Below are 21,165 nucleotides of genomic sequence, written 5' to 3' on the forward strand. Positions count from 1 at the left end.
CAAAATATATTAATATTATACTTCTAAAATTTTAATTAATCATTCAAAGTAACGAAATAGTTCCTCATCTGCTCAGCAATATTCACTTTCGTTTTCTAAACCTTATTCACTAAAAAAATAGAAAATCCAGTATGAAGATTTCGCAGCACTCTAGAAACAGAAAAGATCTTCAATGAATATGTTAACTTCTATCCCGCCAACAAATCGAATAGTAACCATATTTATTTATTGATTTCTTGATAAGTGTGTTGTCTTGATATTTATAATGTACACAGTACACTCAACCTGGGAAGGGAAATATGAAGATTAAAACAACACAATCATTGAATCAATAGGAAAATAAATTATATTTTCAAGATTCTTGAATTTGTTTAACCCTCTTGCTTCTGTGCTCTCCTGAGTGTTTTGACATTTCACACTTTTTACTTTGATCAACTCGTGCTTCATAGAAAAGCAATCTTTCCTATCATTAATTGCTTTTCTTGCATTTTCTTTGTTGTAATCAGATTCAAATTCTTTATTAGATAATAAATACATGTAACTAATTGTCATGAATACCGCGGGAGTCAAGACCTCACATTTTTTCTGCTATGTATCTATGGTTGACGTCAGGGTGAGACGTCGCCTTAGCAGATCTGATATAAGATCATATAATGAAGTAAACCTCAACCTGTATGGTTGTTATACATGTAGTATTGTTTTCTGTATACAATATTAGAATTAAGCCTCGACACTAATATTACATTAGTGTTCTCCTTAACAAATCATATGATAATTATAACAAACAATGTATTTAAGGATTTGTATAGTAATACTTACTATTAGTTGAGATTACTTTGACATCCAAAGGCTGTTTTACCAGACAAGCTGGGTCTGTTGAACGGCAGAGTAATCTCGGACTAACTTACTACATGTATATACAAATCCTTGTTGTAATCAGGAAAAAAGGGTATATATACTGTACTTATAAATTCTGTTTACCAACTCTACCCTCTTATGAAAAGAGGTTGAACCTGATAAATTTAGTATTGCCAACTGACGTCACTTATGAATTAGGGAGAAATTCAGAAAAGATTATAAGGTCTGTCAACTCTCCCCACGAATTCTGACTAATTTAATCATGCCATCTTGCCCCCACTTATGAAAAAGAGTATAATGGTGATGAATTAAGTCTTGCATTTCAAAAAGGATTTGTCTAGAACATGTAATCCCACTTATAAAAGAATCTGGGTCCGTTCGCGCCCATTCACGTTCGCACCCACTCATGTTCACCCCCTTTCACTTTCGCTCCCTACATGTTCACGCCCAATTTTAATTCGTTTTGTGTTTAATTACTTTGTAATCAAGTTTTGGAAAGTGTATTCTTATAAGTATAATTGTTTTCAATGTCTCAAAATAAAGTGAGACAGCATTTTTTTTATGTTGAATAAATCTTGATCATGTTTTGGATCTAGTGTATTGTTAAAGCAATTAATAATCCTTTCTAAATAAAGTGGGATTCTGTCAACGTATTATTTTGTGTTGAATAACTCTTAATCATGTGGTTAGTGTATTGCTATTACTTTGTTTCAATGACTTGTTTCAAAATGAAACAAGATTCTGAGTACATTTTTTTTTGGTGGTCTGAATAAATTTTATCATGTTTTGGTTACAATAGTGTTTTTCTATATTTTATTGTTTCATTGTTTTAGATCAAAGGGACCAAGCTGTTAAAACAATTATCTTTTGTGTTTTCATTTAAAATCTTCAATGTTTTACTCATACCAAGCTATAAATACATTCAGTATTTACACCAAAGCAATTTAAAAGAACAATCATGATTTTTCAATTATTCAACTGGAGTTTGAATTAAAATTGGGCACAAACGTGTAGAGTGCGAAAGGACTTCGGGTGCGAATGTGCGAGGTGCTAACGTGTAGGGTACGAAAGTGTATTGGGCTCAAACTGACCTGATAGGCTGATACCCTTATAAAAAGTATTTCAATCTTTAATCTCCTCAATTGTACATTTGTACAGCTAAAATAACCAATTAAAAAACAACAAAAAACTTTGTTATACCAATCAATAAGGTCTAAATAATTCAAATCCTTATAAAAATAGAAAAATTAATATTTGATTCTGATTAATAATGAAATGATGCTTTATTTCTTAATATTAAACTGTAGATGCATAATAAGTTACATTATATATTATATTTACCAGTAGTTCTAGTAATTATATTAGAAAATTACCTTATTCTTGCACACTTACTTTTTTGCATTTATAATAATTGCAAAGAAACCAGTTTTAAAATTTTAAATAGTGTATTATAATGCAATATATTATAAGAATTGAACATGTTTAAGAATTCCAATTTGAAAGCAATTTGTTTTTATATCAAAAACAGAAATGTAACTTTTGTCTTTGAATAAATAATTTAATCAAATGCTAATGAGCAAGATTAGATTTAATATAAAAAAGAAGATGTGGTATGATTGCCAATGAGACAACTATCCACAAAAGACCAAAATGACACAAACATTAACAATGTTAAGCATGTTAAGTTAGATATATATATATTATTGTTTTTTTTCATATTTTATATGATTGATAGTGTAAAACAATTCAAACGAAATAATGAATATGATACATATGTATACAGTATCAAAAGACAACCACTGAATTGCAGGCTCTTGATTTGGAACAAGCACATACAGAATTTGACAGGGTTAAACAATTTTGCTGACCAGTGCCAATACCTCACCCTTACCAACATTAAGGACAAATGGTTCAAACGTACAACATGAGATCAAACTATAAACATCAGTTGACAGGACATTGCTCATCAGATCTATTAAAAGTGTGTGCCAAAACCCAAACACAAACACAAAGAGATAAAGTACAGATCTTGATCTAACTGTAGTCCGTACTCACAGTAACAAAATTCGAATTCATATTCAAGTTCAAATACTATATTGGACAAAGCACATGATAAATATCATATTCCAAGTGTACAACATACATAACATAGAACATTTCAATATTGGAAATAAAACAATGCATTTAACAGAGTAGGTTACTCAAGGCAAGATCAAAATAGTCTTTTATCTTTGCAGGTCACTCTGAACATGTAAAGAAATACTAACACATATTTAGTCATACAGAATAATGGCGGAGGCATCAGCTGGACAAAAAAGGTCCCCTAGAAAGGTCCAACCAGTCTCTGGACTGAAAAAAAGCCCATCTTACCGTGAAGCCCAAGAACTTCTAGAGCAACATATAAAGCGGCAAAAATTATTGAAGAAATATAGTGGCCAATCACCAATTCAGAGTACTCATGATGTGAGAAAAGAAGCTGAAAAAATTCTGAATGAATTTCTCAAAAGACAGCTTCGAAATGACAGTAAACAATCACCTATACTAAGTCAACACTATCAAAAAGTTGTTGTGGAAGATGAATATGACAGGACAGAAAGATTTGATGATGAATATATAATGAAAGGTGAAAATTTTTCTGGAGATGAAATGCCAGGAGCTTATGCCTCAGTTGATGGAATTGATGACATTCCCTATATAGATGGTGTTGAAGAAAACGATGGTCGATCAAGAAGTCTGCCAAGTAGTATTCAACTCTCTGTAAAACGTCCAAATAACATTCCAGTGACTCCATTACTGAGTCCCAATGATGTAGTAATTCACAGTAACAATAGAGTAAAATATAGGACTAATGATGATGAAGTTTCTCCATCTATCAGCAGTCACTCAAAATCTCCAAGTCCTCGACAGTCCAAATCTGTTGATGTTAAACCTGCTGAACCAGTTGTAAAAGAACGAAGAAGATTCAAATCTGGATCCTTGTCATCTGAAGATACTGAATCTGGATCAGTAATGTCCCCTGATCGTAAAAAGAAATCTGTTATTAAACGAATACAGGAGAGAATAGCAAGGGCAGTAAGTCGTGATAGAGAAAAACAGGACAATAATGGCAATGGTTCTCCCAAAGTTTCAAAGAAACCAAAGAAAAGAAAAGCTAGGTCAAAGAAACGCACAGACAAACACAATGACGATGTTGATATTTTAAAAGAAAAACATACCCACAGAAAGGGTCATGTTGAACAACATCATTGTGGTGAAAATAAAGATATACTTTTGAGAACCGATGAAACCTGGGAATCAACAGATATAACAGACTTTGAGAAATCTCAAAGTCAACACTTAGATAAACATAGAAAAGTTAAAGAAAGTACAGATCTGAGTGGTTCATCAGAGAAAGGATTCTTTAATGCCATTAGGAGAATGACCTCCAAAAAAGGGAAGAAAAATAAATCATCTAAAGCTTCAATTAAATGTGAGTAAGAAAATTATTTAGAAATTTTAGAAAGTCTATTGAATCTTCTTTTTTATTAAGCTATAAAGCTAGTCTGTGAATTAAAACTGATGATATTTATATTGATAAAGAACATGAAGAACAAGGGAAGAACCTGCGGTGTATTCACTATTTATAGATTATGAGATAAACATTTGATATTCAGGAGTAGGTTTCACCAAAAAACTTAAAACTGAGATTTATCATAAGTCAACAATACAGCATCATTTAAATCATTCTAATTGTATTTTTTTGTTGGTAAAACTGACACCTTGGAGATATTTTTTAACACAAATTTGTATTTTCATACGTTGCTTAAGCTTGGAACAATAACAATTTTTTGAGACAATACTTACAGTCAGGGGTACTACTTGTACAAGTGAATTTTATTTACTTGAAGAAGTAAACAAATTATACATATATTTAAAAGTAAATAATTAAATAATGTATGAAAAAAGTAATTTTGTCCTTCAAAGTCTAAGAATAATCATGATAATCTCCCCTTGATTTTCTCAAAAATTTTACTTGATTAGCAAAGACATCTGCAAAGAGCAGATAATTTGAAATTCTATTAGAGCAAAGAAATTCAAAGAATTTAAGAAAAGAAGATAGGATGACTTTTTTACTTTCACAAGTAAAAAAAATCTGAATGTCTAAGGGACATAACTCAGCCAATATTTTTTTTACCAACACAAGTAAATAAAATTCACTTGTATAAGTATCCTACAAATTTACCTATAATGTATGTTATATATATATTTTTTTACTTCTTCAAGTGAATAAAAATTACTTGAATAAGTAGTACCCCTGACTGACTTAATGCAAATCTATTATGTCATTATTAATATTATGTGTAACACATGAAACATGTGGCCTTCGGCTGTTGTCTGCTCTATGGTCTAGTTGTTGTCTCTTTGATACATTCCCCATTTCCATTCTCAATTTCATTTCATGCACAACTATTTTCAACATTTTCATGATTTTACAGGTCAAGATATATATATTTCAATTTTTTTTTTAATCTGAACATATTGTTTTTTCTTTTAAAAAAAATGCTACATTGAAGATCAATTTATATTATTAATCTTTAAATTTTGTGTAGTCTGTTACACAAATGATAAAGGGTTTGCATATTTCACAATGAATAAATGAAGTTGGATGATAATCATGATAATATATTGGTAAACCTTCATTTTCCTCAAGTCTTCTGTCCCTTGGAAAATACTTGTGCTTGGTTTCATTCATCATGTTCAAGTAATTATAAGCTTCTTTATATAATTGATTTGTTCATATTAAACTTAGAAAAACAGATTTTATGGAATAGTATTTTTCTGCAAATGATGACATAATTTCAAAGGTGCACTGGTAATCCAAATAGAGTTATCTCCCATTGTACTTACATGTAAGTCAATGGAATTGTAATTATATAAACACTTGACTACAACATGTACATGTATATATGAGGCCAGGTGATTTAAAAATCAAACAAAGAATTACTTATGGTTTGTCAAACTTTTATTTTTTGCAAAAATCATTTGCACCTTTGCACAATCTTCATGTGTTAGAAATGATAAAATCCTGAAGAAGATGACAATTATACAAATGTACATGTCCTAAACATACCTGCCAAGTTTTCAAAATGCCCATGGGGGTTTTGCATGCAAGATGGCTGCCATACTCCTAAAAAACCTTCAAGGGGCCTTCAAATACAGTGTAATGTTGTTTTTGGCTTCTTCATACTTTTATAAGCCTCAATTCATTGTAAAATGAATTGTTTTGTTAAAATTGTGGACATAATTGCTCTTTAAAAATTTCAATTTGGGAGATTCCATGGGGGAAATCCCCTGCAAATAGTGACAGTTGACAGGCTAAATAGATACATGTAGGTCCCTAAATCCTACTTTCACCTGCATGTTTATGAACATTATCATTTTAGCATACTTCTGCTTTTATCATTATCTTTTGTTGCTATTCATTCTTTTGATTGAATTTAAATTCTATTTTTAGCATCACAGTCAGCAATCATACAAGAACCAACTGGTGGTAAAACAACTGTTTCTTACGACAGAATCTTATCATTACCAAGTGGGTCACATGACCTTAATCTCCACCTTACAGAAACCACAACTCAGACAAACAAAGGAAAATATCGTCAAACAACCAAAGCCATAACATCCCCCAGATCACATGACAGGCAGCAAGATGCACAAGGTCTTCCAAAGATGGGTCCTATTCATGAAAAGTCACGATCTGAACCAGTCCAACCCACCGTGCCAATGATAACAAATGGCCATGATCCGGTTCCAAACACCATACCACATGGTTTCACCTTCCGTCAAGTATCGAGGGAAGAAGATGTCAGGCTTCCACAGAATCAATCATTTAACATTAACTATAGTATTGATGAGAAAGAGCGGACAATCAGAACAAAGAATGGTGATGTGATTGTAGAGTCAGATGTACATAGGTCTAGCTTAGAACCAAACGATGTAGAAGTAGATGGCTCAGGTTGGTTTTCTTATTAGATTTTTGTTTAAAAAGATATGTTTTTAAAAGTACTAGTGTGAACCTACTATTTAATCTGGAGGAAGTAATTGAGTGATATTTTTTTTCAAATATAATGTTGGGTTTATGAGACGAAAAAGGCAATAGGGAACATTTTCCTATAGACATGATATAGTATAATTTGTGTTCTTGTTTATTTGTAGCAAAAAACATTTCTTTCTTCAAAAGTTTAATTATTTTCCTTTCTAAAAATTCGGCTCAAAATCAGTCTCAAGAACTGATAATTGAATTGGAATGGTGACAGTCTGGTTTAAGGAATAAGAATAAATTTAACTAACAAAACCTTTAAATAGACTTATTAAGAAGGGATATAGTTACGATACTGTTGTCAGGTCATTAAAGATTGCATATTTTGGCGTTAATATTGATTCACTTATAGGGTCTTTGCATCGGAACTAAACACATTTATTCAAAAACCAGTTGTTGGCATGACACGGGTTATGTTCTTCTCATATATGTTATGATGGTATGATATTCATATGATGAAATCATAATCTTTCAATCAGTTTAATTGAAGTCTGGAGCTGGCATGTCAGTTAATATTAGTCTGTTGTTATTTATGTATAATTGTTATTTTCTTTATTTTCTTTGGTTACATCTTCTGACATCAGACTCAGACTTCTCTTGAATTGAATTTTAAATGTACGTTTTGTTCTGCATTTACTTTTCAACATTGGCTAGAGGTATAGGGGGAGGGTTGAGATCTCATAAATATGTTTAACCCCACCGCATTTTTGCGCCTGTCCCAAGTCAGGAGCCTCTGGTCTCTTTTAGTCTTGTATTATTTTAATTCTATTTTCTTGTGTACAATTTGGAAATTAGTATGGCATTCATTATCACTGAACTAGTACATATTTGTTAAGAGGCCAGCTGAAAGACGCCTTTGGGTGCTGGAATTTTTCGTTAAATTGAAGACCTGTAATCAGGGACAAAATTAAAGGGAGCCCAGTCGCCCATGGCTCCTGGATTTTGAGCTGGGCCCCTAAACTTTCAGTTAAATTTCAGTTCAACATATAGAAACTAATTATGAAATATCTGGTCTGGGCTCCTAGCTTGGAATTCCCAAGTTTAGTCCCTGCTGTTGGTGACCTTCTGGTGTTATATTTTCTATGGTCGGGTTGTTGTCTCTTTGATACATCATGTACATTCCCCATTTCCTTTCTCAATTTTTTTAAGAACATGTTTTCGGCTGTTTTGTGGGCTTCAGAAGAGGCTAATGTTATTATCCCTTTTCAGTAAACACTAATTATACCCCCGCTTTAAAAAAAGGGGGGGGGGGGTATACTGTTTTACCTCTGTCTGTCCTTCCGTCAGTCAGTCTGTCCATCCCATGAATATTTTTCGTCTCATTTTTCTCAGGAACTACAATACAAGGATTTCTGAAATTTGGTTTCAGGGTTTATCTAAGTCAGCTATAACGTGTGATGTGTTTTCAGATTGATCACTTGACAACTTCCTGTTTACCGAACACTTGTATGATTTTACACATGATAGCCAAGTTGAAAATTTTTGTCACACTTTTCTCAGGAACTACAATACAAGGATTTCTGAAATTTGGTTTCAGGATTTATATAAGTCAGCGTTACCCTGTGATGTGTTTTCAGATTCATCACGCAACAACTTCCTGTTTACCGAACACTTGCATATTTCAACACTATTAATATTATCCACTTGCGGCAGGGGTATCATCAGTAAGCAGTAGCTCGCAGTTTCACTTGTTGTTTATTTTTCAAAATGTTATTTGAAATATAAAAAAAATAAACATGGCATACTAGTAGCTAAAATATAGAAAAATAATTTAGGTATGTCAGTGGCAGCTGGTGGCAGATCTCCTCCTCAATCCATACCCAAAGAGGAAAAGTTGCAAGAAGAATCTGATATAGAAGATGACCCCTGGATAAGCTTGGTGGCACAGCGTATTGCTGAAATGGGGGATAGCTATATATCAGGGGCTAGTCAGGTGGGATCTCCTGTTAGTAACCCTGATGAGAGAGATGGTACGTTTCAAATAATAAAATAGAACAGGATAAACATGTGTAATAAGTAGTATGGGTTTTACTGGAACAAAATACTTTTATTATATTATACTCAGTGGCATTTTTGTTAGTTAATGATATGTTGAATATGAACAAAACTGACTTGTATTACACATGGATTAACCAATTAGATAGCCATATAAAAACTTAATTTCTAGATTGCACTGTTATCAAGATTGTTAAACACTTCCATCATCATAGCACTTAGCTAGTTTATTCTTTTGATGAAATGCAGCTAGCTATTTTAACACTTTCCATATAAAAATATTGAGTGAACAAATGAGAAACAGTCATTGACAGTATAACATTTAATAATTAAAAATAACTTAGATAGTTTTTCTTCAGATGTTAAATCAACTTTGCTAGCTCTTGGAACAAGGTAGCTTAGATAAAGGTTAATTAAGAAGCTTGCTTGAAACAAGTAGATAGATATTTGAAGATGTGGTATGAGTGTCAATTAGTCAATTCTCCATTCAAAGTCTGTATGTTTAATTGATAAGTAAATGATTTTGTTTAAGGTGAAGGTCTAACAGAGCTACAGAGGAGGTTAAGAGACAGTTTTAGAGACTTCGGAGACACAGTTAATGAGACGGTCAGTATGTCATATCATCTCTGATATTTATACCCCCGCTTTAAAAAGGGGGGTATACTGTTTTACCTCTGTCTGTCTTTCATCAGTCCGTCAGTCAGTCCGTCCGTCCCATGAATATTTTTCGTCGCATTTTTCTCAGGAACTACAATACAAGGATTTCTGAAATTTGGTTTCAGGATTTATATAAGTCAGCTATACCGTTTGATGCGTTTTCAGATTCATCACTCGACAACTTCCTGTTTACCGAACACTTGCATATTTTTACACTATTAATATTATCCACTTGCGGCGGGGGTATCATCAGTGAGCAGTAGCTAGCAGTTTCACTTGTTTAACTTGCATGTTTATTTCTTTCTATTTACCTAAATATATTTGAAGTAAATTTACAAAGTCATGTATTTGTATTTGATATGTGTGTAAATCTCTGGAACAGTCTGATCAAGGATATTCCATTGTGAATGTTAAGTTTTCACGTTCAAATTTTGTAAATTACCACATAGTACCAAGGGACCTTTTGTCATATAGATTCAATGGTGTACAGGGGCATTTGTAGAACATAACAGCCTCCCCAAAAAATTGTGCCTCATTACTGTAACTGGCATAAAGTTTATGTACGGTATTCTCTTCAAAATGAGAAGTTTCCATTTGTTCCTTTTTTTGTTGAGCCTTCGACTTTAGTCGAAAAAGCGAGACTAAGCAATCCTACATTCCGTCGTCATCCTCGGCGGCGTCCACAAATATTCACTCTGGTTAAAGTTTTTGAAATTTTAATAACTTTCTTAAACTATACTGGATTTCTACCAAACTTGGACAGAAGCTTATTTATGATCATAAGATAGTATCCACAAGTAAATTTTGTAAAAATAAAAGTCCATTTTTTCTGTATTTTACTTATAAATGGACTTAGTTTTTCCTGCTGTGAAACATAACATTCACTCTGTGGTTAAAGTTTTTAGAATTTTAATAACTTTCTTAAACTATCCTGGGTTTGTACCTAACTTGGAAAGAAGCTTGTTTATGATCATAAGATAGTATCTAGAAGTAAATTTTGTAAAAAAATAAATCCATTTTTTTCGTATTTTACTTTTAAATGGACTTAGTTTTTCTGTGGGGAAACATTACATTCACTCTGTGGTTGAAGTTTTTAAAATTTTAATAACTTTCTTAAAATATCCTGGGTTTGTACCAAACTTTGATAGAAGCTTATTTATGATCTTAATTTAGTATCCAGAAGTAAATTTTGTAAAAAGAAAATTTTTCTGTATTTTACTTTTAAATGGACTTAGATTTTCTTCCAGTTAACATTACATACAGTCTGCAGTTAAAGTTTTCAAAACATTTATTAGATCCATTAACCATGTTAACTATCCTAGATTTTTACCAAATTTGGACAGAAGCTTCTTACAATCATAAGATAGTATCAAGAGGAGTATTTTTATAGATTTTTTCCTCATTTCTTTTGAGCCTGGGATTTACAGCAAAAGTAGGCGAGACACTGGGTTCCGTGGAACCCTTACAAATTTTTAAATTTCTGATGTTTATATAGATAAAGTTCCAATTCAACTACAAGTTGTTGGCATTTTATCTCTTTTCGAAATTAAAGAAATTATAAGATTACCATTTTCCATTGTAATTGTTCCTGTGGTAATTAGCAACAATTCTCTCATGGTAACCTCTCTACAAATTTCAATTTCAGCTTTCTTTGTCAGTTGAACCACAACAGGCAGCTCTTAATATTGCCAGGCAAGTGACCTATACTAAATTCAAAGACACGGTACAGGATTTGGTCGGTGACAATATTGGGTGGCAGCAGTTAGCCATGGTATTCTATGTAACAAAGAAAGCCACACAGCTAGCAGGAGCTGGTGGGGCAGTGGCATCACAGCTAAAAGAGAATTGTTTACAATATGTAGAGGATCATTTTGCCAGTTGGATATTGAATCAAGGTGGCTGGGTAAGTGTTATACCATCATCAATATAAAAGGGGTGAGATAGAAGGGTGTGGCACAGTTACAATTATGAGCTTGATGTCGAATTTTGATGTACAAGGTGAAAAGAATATAAATGACAAAGCACATTTTGTATCAAGCATTGAAGAGTGTATTGGTTAAAAATATACTATACACTTGCACTACTTTTTTCTGGAAACTCAATGCAAAACTTATATTCAATTCACACATTATCTTTTAGTATAAATAATATGCATATATATCTTATCAGAATATTGATTGAAGTATTGATTTTTTAGTTATCTCCCTTTTTCAATAGTAAAGGGGCATTATATTTTCTGGTCTCTGGTCCATCTGATAGTCTCTGTATTGTATCAGGTTTAAGGTATGTTTAGGGTTTGATTTATAATTGTTTGAAGTCAATTCATATTGTAACTAAGTAGACATGTACCTTTGTTATGAAGTGATCTGTTGAATGTTTACATGCCAATTTAAAGTTTTATGTAGTATTTTAGGGTTACTGAACTGTGACATAAGATAGTGCGAGTTGTGCATGGTGTTCAATGGACACATATTCTTGTTTAATTACACACCCAAATTTTGTATTTTGTAAATTGAAACATTTCAAAGAAAAAGTAATATTGCTTTGTTGAGTATTCAGAAAGCTTTTAGATGACATTTTAAATTTTCCATGAAGAAATAACTGGCTTATAAGTAGTCTGCAGTTCCCTATAGTAATCACTCTGTCTGTATATTTGTCTTCTAATCTGTCTATAAAATAGATAACCATAGTTATAATAATAGTAATAAATTCTTTATTCAAATACAGTAAACACTACAAGTAAAAACAACTTATTTTGCCTGAGCACCTTATGTACATTGCAGCAAAAAAACGCATATATATATATGAAAAGTAAAATAACAAAAAAAAACTGAACACCGAGGAAAATACAAAACACAAAGAAAAGTCCCTGATAAAGCAAAGCAAAATCAAAAGCTCAAACACATCCAATTTAATATTTTAAATACAGTAAACACAGCTAGTAAACAACTTGTTTTGCCTGAGAACCTTATGTACAATGCAGCCAAAAAGCATATGAAAAGTAAAATAACCAAAAAATTGAACTCCGAGGAAAATATTAAATGGAAAATCCCTCAGCAAATACCTAAATCAAAAGCTCAAGCACACCAAATTCTTTATTTAAATACAGTAACAAACAACTTATTTTGCCTGAGCACCTCATGTACAATGCAGCCAAAAACAAAAGTTCCTAAGCAAATGCAAAAATCAAAAGCTCAAACACATCAAATGAATGGATAAATGAAAACATCCCAGTATTATTCAATGTATCATTGATGAAGATAAAATAGTTAAAAAAATTGAAAACAACACCTTTAATAATTCTCTGCGTTTGAAGCACTTTTCTGGATTTACCTTCATCAGGAACACTCAAAGCCAAACATTTAAAATCCGAAGATGTGTAAGTACTGAAACCGTGGAGGTGCATGTAAAAAAAAAATGTCTAAAAAAGTATACATTTGTATATTCTAGATGGCACAAACATGGTCAGTTTGATTTTTCCAACTGTAAATTTTTTCATTACCTTTCTTAAGATTTTTATATTCCACTAAGGGTTGATCGTTATGTTTTTTTGTTCTGTGCGTATGTTTGTTTGTCTGTCTGTTTGTCAAGCTTGATGTTAAAGTTTTTGGTTAAAGTTTTTGTGAAGGTAGTTTTTGATAAAGTTGAAGTCCAATCAACTTTAAACTTAGCACACATATTACTTCATTGTATTTTAAATAAAATAACTATGAACTTTTGATGGGCAATTACAAGTTAAACAGGGTAAATAATTGATGGAATGAACCTATGGATGCATTAGAATTATACTGTATGGCCAGTAGACATGATGACATCCTTTTTTGTTCCATTATACAATGTTAACAGTGGAAGCATTGTTACTAAGCTACAGGTTATTCCTTTGTGCATGTTTTATTTTGTGTCATGTCTTTTCCATGACATATATCCGCATCATGTTTACAGTTTGCAGTGATGTTATTAAAGTCCTTGACACTAATCCGAGCATTGCCATTGTTACGTAAATCATTCCGCTATTATCTATATCTTTTTCTTCTTTCCATTAGAACTTTTGATAAATTGAGATAGACATATCAATTTTCAGGTTGTTTTATAAAATTTGTAATATAATCTGAATTTAGAGTTTGTTGAAGATTATCTAAAATCATTACTTTTTTTTTGGTTTGTACTTTAATGACTTTATTACTGACTCGTGTTTAATTAAAATTGTGAAAAACGAAATGTCAAATATCAGATTAAAGGAAAAATTCAAAGTTACTCATAAACATCAAAGCAATAAACTCAATGTGTTTCATAATAATGATGTTGTCGGTATTTTAATCATGACAATCATCAATCATTCAACTTGTCAAAGATGTCAGATGTTAAAAGAGAAATTTATTGATTTGACATATTTATGCTTGAAAATTTAAGCAGATTATAAAATAAAGTGTCATGAAATCTGTACATATCTTGAACAAAATTAATTCATAACAGTAAATTAAATTTGATATAAATCTTCAAAATAAATGAATGGAACAAAGCAAGTAACAGGTTGATCTCTCTATTTGTGATAAATGACTTCAAATAGATAAAATTTCATCTTCTAACCAAAAGGAGCTTTTTCATGAACCAAAATAGTGCTTTTGATGTCATTGTTGGCCTAAACTAACTAAATAATAAATTTGCAAAAAAGGAATTTTTATACAGTGAAAGAAAAATATATAAGGACCATTTTGAGTCAAAATTTACATTTCGATGAGTTTGCATAAAAAATTGAGGTTACTCCATAGTATACTTATTTAAGATTTCCAGAAAACCAGGAGTTATATTACAGTGACTTGACTGTAAGCGTTGCTATCCACCAATTGCAATTCATTCAAAATTTTCACCAAATTGCAATTTGTTTTATTAAACCAAATTGTTCAACTGGTCAGAAATTTGGACCAACTGCTGTAGAAAACCACAGTCAAGTCGTGAAAGTGCAAGGTGATAAAATAAAACATACTTACAATCCTATAAGACTTTAACTCCACTTTAAGGCCACACCAATTTAATTTCTTGTTCTACGGATTTTTGGACTCCAAAAATTGGGCAAGCGAGCTATTTGAAAATTTTAATAAAAAAATATTTGATTTGCAAATTTTTGAGGCGAAGCTTAAAAAGTAAAGGCGAGCGATTATATTTTTTTTTGTAAACATAAAATAGTAGGTTTTGACTATATTGAAACTTGATTTATTAGTTGTACCTTGACATTTCTTTAATTTTTGAAGTATTTTTTCCCTGTTCAACAAGAATAATTGAATAATTAAATCTGGTCTATGCATGTGTGACTGACAATAAGACAATTCTCCATCCAAGTCATAATCAGGTTCAGAACAACCCCTTATTGTTATGAATATCCCTTTTATGAGGGGTCAAAATATTAAAGTTATAAGATATATTTTTTTGGTAAAAACACTTAAAGTACAAAAGGTCTTATATTTTCCCAAAGAACTACAATATTTGGTATTAAATGGTCAAAGCATGTCCAACAATTTTGTAACATTCCTGGACTTTAACCATGTTAACACATTTACTTTAACAGTTTAATATTATTCAAAATAAGTGGACCCATCCCTCTTTTATAAAATTTGTTTAAAACATAATGTATTTCTCCTCTTTTTGAGTAAAAAATTTTAAGTTGTCAAAGGTTTTGTATAGTAGCACTGTACAAATCCTTAGTATTTCTATTTTCTTTTCTCATGTTTTTACAACAGATTGAACAGTAAAAATGGTAAAATGACCCCTTCAATGCCCTTGTCTGAGGGAGGGTTGGTCCCAACCTGATAATAACAAACATAGGTCAAAGTACGGCCTTTTACACAGTGCTTTGATCAAGACCAACCAGCAAGCTATAAGGGACCACAACTTAGTATTGTACACAAAACGAACAGGAAAACCAACGATCTAAATTACATTTCCAAACAGGAAACTACCAATGAACCACATCAACAAACGATAACTGCTGAACAACAGATCTCTAAATCAACCAGGACAGATGCACAAACCTGCAGTTGTTTTTGACCGTCGCCCTACATTATAATTGCAGTTGAAGTCAAATCCTTCAGAAGTTCTTTGTACTTTATTTTAACAACGAACATTTTTTTTATAGGGATTATAAGTTAGGGGGAAAGAAACCAACGTTTTGTTCTGTACTGGTATTTCTATTTATATCGGAGCACTCCCGCTTGGAATTAATTGGTTTCATGCTGAAACATATTATCGCAGATATTTACAGTGTTGTGGGGTGCTGATAGGTTTAAAATCGTTATATAAAGGCTAGACTGTGATTTTAAAAAAACAAATGTTGAGATCTTATAATAATATATACAAAAGAACGGTGCGGGAAATGGACATGATTTCATTTCCGGATGCGGGAAGCGGGAATATAATAAAAATAAAAAAAATCTGTTTTGAAAAACATAGGTGCGGGCGGGTCCGTCGAACAAGGAATCAAATTGGTGTGGCCTAATGATGTTATTACTAAATCAGTCTATCAATCTGTATAGTTATATTATATCCATTACCATACTAAAGGTGAACTAAGCTTTTATATAGTTTTTCTTTCGAAAAGTATTCTATATTCATAAGAATCACACTTTATGTGAATAAAAACATTTCATATTCAGTAAAAATATTTGTGAAATTGCAATATGTTTGTAGGAAGGGGAGATAATCTTTTTTGGTTTCGAAAAGTCTTTATTCAAAAGAATAGTATTTTAGGTTATCTCCCCAAGGAAACTTATCAATAGCATATTGTTATTTCACACGTATTTTACTGAGTATATGATGTATTATTTTAAATGATAAATGATTCTTATAAATATAAAATCCTTTTCGAAAGAAAAACTATATAAAAGCTTAGTTTGGACATTTTTATAGCAATTCAAAATAAAACAGTTGACCTTTAGTATGGTAATGGCTATAATATAACTATACAGATTGATAGACTGATTTAGTAATAACATCATTAAAGTGGAGTTAAAGTCTTATAGGATTGTAAGTATGTTTTATTTTATCACCTTGCACTTTCACATTTTGATTGAACAATTTGTTCAATATTCTGACCAGTTGAACAATTTGATTTTATAAAACAAATTGCAATTTGGTCAAAACTTTGAATGAGTTGCAATTGGTGGATAGCAACACTAACAGTCAAGATACTGTAGTAGTTGTTGCCTTCTGAAGGTTGTGTTTCACTACAAGACTTTAACCATTGGTTGAACTTGATAATTTGAACGTAGAAATTTAAAACAGGTATATTGTTTCTATGAAGGTAAACTTATGATAGGTCAGAAATTGCTTCTATATCATAAACAAAGAGATTAAATTGTTGTATTTTTTTTCAGGATTCAGTGTTAGAGTCAGATGAAACAGATTTTGATGTGGATTAATGACTATGAACATTACACATTTAATAGCTCATATTGAAACCTGATCTCCACAACAGTACCATATTTGTATCTGCGTTTATACATTATTTATGACTTGGAGGAGAAAATCTGAAACTCCCTTTAAGATACTATAGATTTTAATTTGATAATGGCAATAAAATTGTACATATTATATTATAGTAAGCCATTTATAGAACAAATATATAAGAGCTGTGATCCTTAAAATATTGTTGTGATAATCAATATTGTATTTCATTTATTAAAAAAGAACTGAGTATATTTGTACCGCATTAGGTAAGAAAGTCACTCGCATATACAAAAAGTCACAATTCAGTTTTGATTCTTTCATGAACTATGATATGCACGTATAAACATGATAAAGCAACTTTGTTATAAGAATTTATTCAATAAATATCAATAGCGATCAAATACGTGTTTTGAAATAAAATGTCAAAGTGTCTTGGTACTCAAATAGCTTCATGGTGCCAAGAAAGATATCCTTAGCATGATTTAAATTTGATAAAATTTCATTCATCAAGGGTTATGAACAATTTCCCAAACTTAAAAATGAATATATGTAATAAAAAGAAAATATTTCAAGATCTTCCTCACTGGAATAATTGTCAACAACTTATTTGTGACTGTTTGTGTTTGTGTATTTTTATACTATCAAATTTGTGACTTAAGGTCCTGTGACTTTTTGTCCTGTGATGTTTTGTCCGATTAACATTTGAACCTTAGGACTGGTCTCTTACTATATAAAGGTATACACAGAGGTGCCACTGACATTGGTAATTTTTTCAGAATGTCAAGTACCTTTGTACCTGAATGTATAAGTAAGAACAAACACTGTGATTTGTACCATGCTCCTGTGTCAGAATGAAATGTTGTTAAATTCTTTATACTAGGGAAAATGTCTTCTATTAACACGTTTACTATATTAAAACTTACCATAAGACAAATAAAAGGGGAGATAATTATTTGTGGATACTTTTTTTATGGAATCAATAATTTGTCAAACCAAAATGTGAATTTTTATTGCCATTATTTGGTGTGTCAAATTTTTGGATATAATTTCAAGAAAATTGTTCGATTAGTTTAGTTTGCTTTTCATAAATTTTTCAACCACAAATAAGGACATTTTCAGTCTTAATTATTCATTTTGATGTTTTAGTATTAACAATGCCATATAATAAATCCATATTCCAATTTTACTCAGTGCCAGTAACTTATTGCCATATTAACCAACATATATATTTTTACTGTTGACATGAGGGACAACAACAATATATTTTATTGCTTATATTTAAAGGTAGATAATTTGTTATAGCTTTTTTGATATTTGATTATTCATAACAAACTATTCCTCCTGAACAATTGGTATTTTGAATCATAAGACTTGCATGCTTTTTATTTGTAAAAAAATGATTTTCATATTGAGATAAAGTGTATTTCTTTCACACTGCAGAATCATGAAATTGACAAACAAAAATTGTGCTTTGGAATTATGTGTAGGTTGGTCATACCATTCATACAAAATGTGGAAAATATGATGAATTGTCAAAGTCTGCAGTCTTGTAGGTTCACACTATATCCATTCTAATCAAAGAAGTGTTAATACATCTTTGAAAAAAGAATTGCTTGAAGAATACCTTTATTCAGTCTTAACCATTCTGTCATGTTCTAAATATTTTTGCATTGAAGTTGATTGTTTTGCCTTATCAGTTTTCATGTTTATGAATAATTTGTGATATGTTCAAGTGCTACTTATACAGTTAAGTTTTATTTTAAAATTTTATTTCTAATGATTTGTATTTGCTCAATCACTGAGGTGGACCTCTATTTATAGTCTCCATTTCTTGCATAATTTTCATTTTATTGATATGTAAGTTAGTAAGATAAAGTGTAGTTTGTTAAATAGTAAGGATTGTAGTGTTAATTTATTGTAAACAAAGGACTCTAATGAAACAGCAACCCAATGAAATAAAAAAAACAAGATTTCGAACAATCATTCAGCCTTCAACAATAGACCACCATATTAATGTATTTAGCTCTTAAGATTTGAGATTATGTTTACAACGAATGAAATAAGGACAAGTAAATCAGAAAGAACAAAATGTATAGAACAAAATTGATGTTTGAAAATTAGAATGAACATGCAAGATTATGAGTGTTTTGAATTTAAACCTAAGGATCTGTAAAAATTAACAAATGAATGTATGATTATTTAACCACATAGTTAAAGTTTCCTTATTTTAAAGGAATGAAGTTTCTAATTGTAAAAGTTTGTATTTATATATTTTATATTTTTTTTCACACAACAAAGGAGTAAGTTCGGTAAGGGCCATATTTGGCCCCAATTATAAAGTTCATAGTTACAAGACAATAAATGTTTTAAGTTGCCTTAAAGACATGTTAGAAAGTTAAACAGAACTGTTTTTGTCAAAGTTTAATTCTTACACGTTGATTTTTACATCCAAAAAAGGTCAAAATAAGGGATTTTGTTGAAATTTGACAAAATCAGCTAGATTTCAACCAAATGAAGGACAAGGAAACATAGTGCGCAGGCGTCTACAAGCCTAAGATTCAAATAAGACATGTGAAATGTCTACACAAACATTATTTTAAAAGATCTTTGTTGTCGACGCATGCGCTCTATGTTTCCTGTCCAATTATCTATTACAATTTACCCATTTTCATTGATTTTTTCATGAAAAATCAATATGAGTACAACTTGTGACGTCATAAAGAAACGCAGAAACGTAAAATTTTCAACAAAATGGTTTATATCCTAGCTAGTCAATGTATTAGCTGTAATTTATCGTGATATTGGATGATAAATCTGAATTTGAAATTTACGCTAAAAAAGGGGGCCATTTTAGGACCTTATCGAACATACTCCTTTCTGATCTAGTTGATGTTAAGGCAGCTTATTGTCTATAACATTCCCTTGTAAATATGCAGAATGTAATTGAAGTATGAGATTTTAAATATTACAGAACAAATTTAAAGGTATTGCCATTTTTTGAATGTTCATTCAGATGTAGTTTTCATTTTATGTATATTGGCCATAATCACTGATTTTCATTCTTTTCATTGAACTTTTCATTGCACTGAAAATACTTTTGTTTAGATCTTTTAAGGAAGTTAAATTTGTCTCTATTCACTAATATGATTTTACAATCATCAATATGTGTTCAGAATATGTTTTATATGTAGCACTGTATATGTTAATTTTTTTACTTTTTTCATTTTGACTTTCACACCATAGTAATAACTTTATAGATAAAAAGCTTTCAGGAAAGTTTTTAGTTTCCATGCTACGAATGGTTTTAAACCAAATACATTAGTTGTGTGTCTTTTTCTGTATTAAATGCCTTACATAAAAAACATTCTCAAAATAACCATGTGATTTTCTGTCATTGATGAATAAAAAATATACAAATTTTTTATTAAGCAAAAATGCTTGGATTATTTTTGCATAAATAAGTGTCAGCATTTGTAGAAATCTTTAGATATGAGGTTGAGACTAATTACAACAATATTCAATATGTGATACCTTCCGTCCATTAACAAGTACTTAGGTGTGGACATAAATAATACATTTTGCAGAAAACTTTAAGTTCATAATTTATGTAATTGTATTCAAACTAGTTCAGACAGTCTGTACTGTTTATTTAATTATTTGATTATATCACTAAAATAAAATGTCCATATTAAGATGCTAGATTCTTCATACAGAGGAAATTAAAACATGAGTTTTTGAACCTATTTTAACAACTTGATGCAAAATTTTATCAAATATTAGTAATTTGTTTTGTATGTGTGTCAAATGTCAATTCACATATAATCTAATATATGTATATTGTTGTGTTCCATTGTGGTTTTGTGTGACAGTTTATTATGTCAAAATAATATATATATATATATATTATCAGAATAGTTTATGGCAAAGTTAATGCTAACTGAAATTGTCTTCTAAGTGCATATTATTTGAGTTACGATACAATGGTAACTGATCATATATATGATATTTTTGTATATTATAGCACTCATTTCTTTAAATATTTGAGTCCTTTAGAGCATGTGCTCTCTTGCTAACACTGGCTAATGGTGTTTAAAGGTATTTGAAATTGACATTATCTTTCTTATCTTATTTAAAGG

At 30.7% G+C, this 21,165-nt stretch overlaps 1 protein-coding gene across 1 annotated transcript; it reads left to right on the forward strand.

The window, feature by feature from the left end:
• The first annotated feature begins 119 nt into the window (after positions 1-119).
• LOC134687610 (uncharacterized) lies at positions 120-20,675 on the forward strand. Its single transcript, XM_063548044.1, has 7 exons — positions 120-211; positions 3,096-4,327; positions 6,353-6,853; positions 8,713-8,907; positions 9,465-9,538; positions 11,235-11,492; positions 16,957-20,675. The coding sequence occupies exons 2-7, from the start codon at positions 3,148-3,150 to the stop codon at positions 16,999-17,001; spliced, it is 2,253 nt and encodes a 750-aa protein (XP_063404114.1). The 5' UTR covers positions 120-211; positions 3,096-3,147; the 3' UTR covers positions 17,002-20,675.
• Positions 20,676-21,165: the final 490 nt, after the last annotated feature.

The sequence above is a fragment of the Mytilus trossulus genome, chromosome 10 (assembly GCF_036588685.1).
Source record: "Mytilus trossulus isolate FHL-02 chromosome 10, PNRI_Mtr1.1.1.hap1, whole genome shotgun sequence".
NCBI classification, from domain to species: Eukaryota; Metazoa; Mollusca; class Bivalvia; order Mytilida; family Mytilidae; genus Mytilus; species Mytilus trossulus.

Excerpts from the sequence above, each read along its gene's own strand:
- LOC134687610 (XM_063548044.1), top strand. The coding sequence starts at position 3,148 with ATGGCGGAGGCATCAGCTGGACAAAAAAGGTCCCCTAGAAAGGTCCAA. Across the intron at positions 8,908-9,464 it reads TAACCCTGATGAGAGAGATG|GTGAAGGTCTAACAGAGCTA; the intron begins GTACGTTTCAAA and ends ATTTTGTTTAAG. Across the intron at positions 9,539-11,234 it reads GAGACACAGTTAATGAGACG|CTTTCTTTGTCAGTTGAACC; the intron begins GTCAGTATGTCA and ends TTTCAATTTCAG.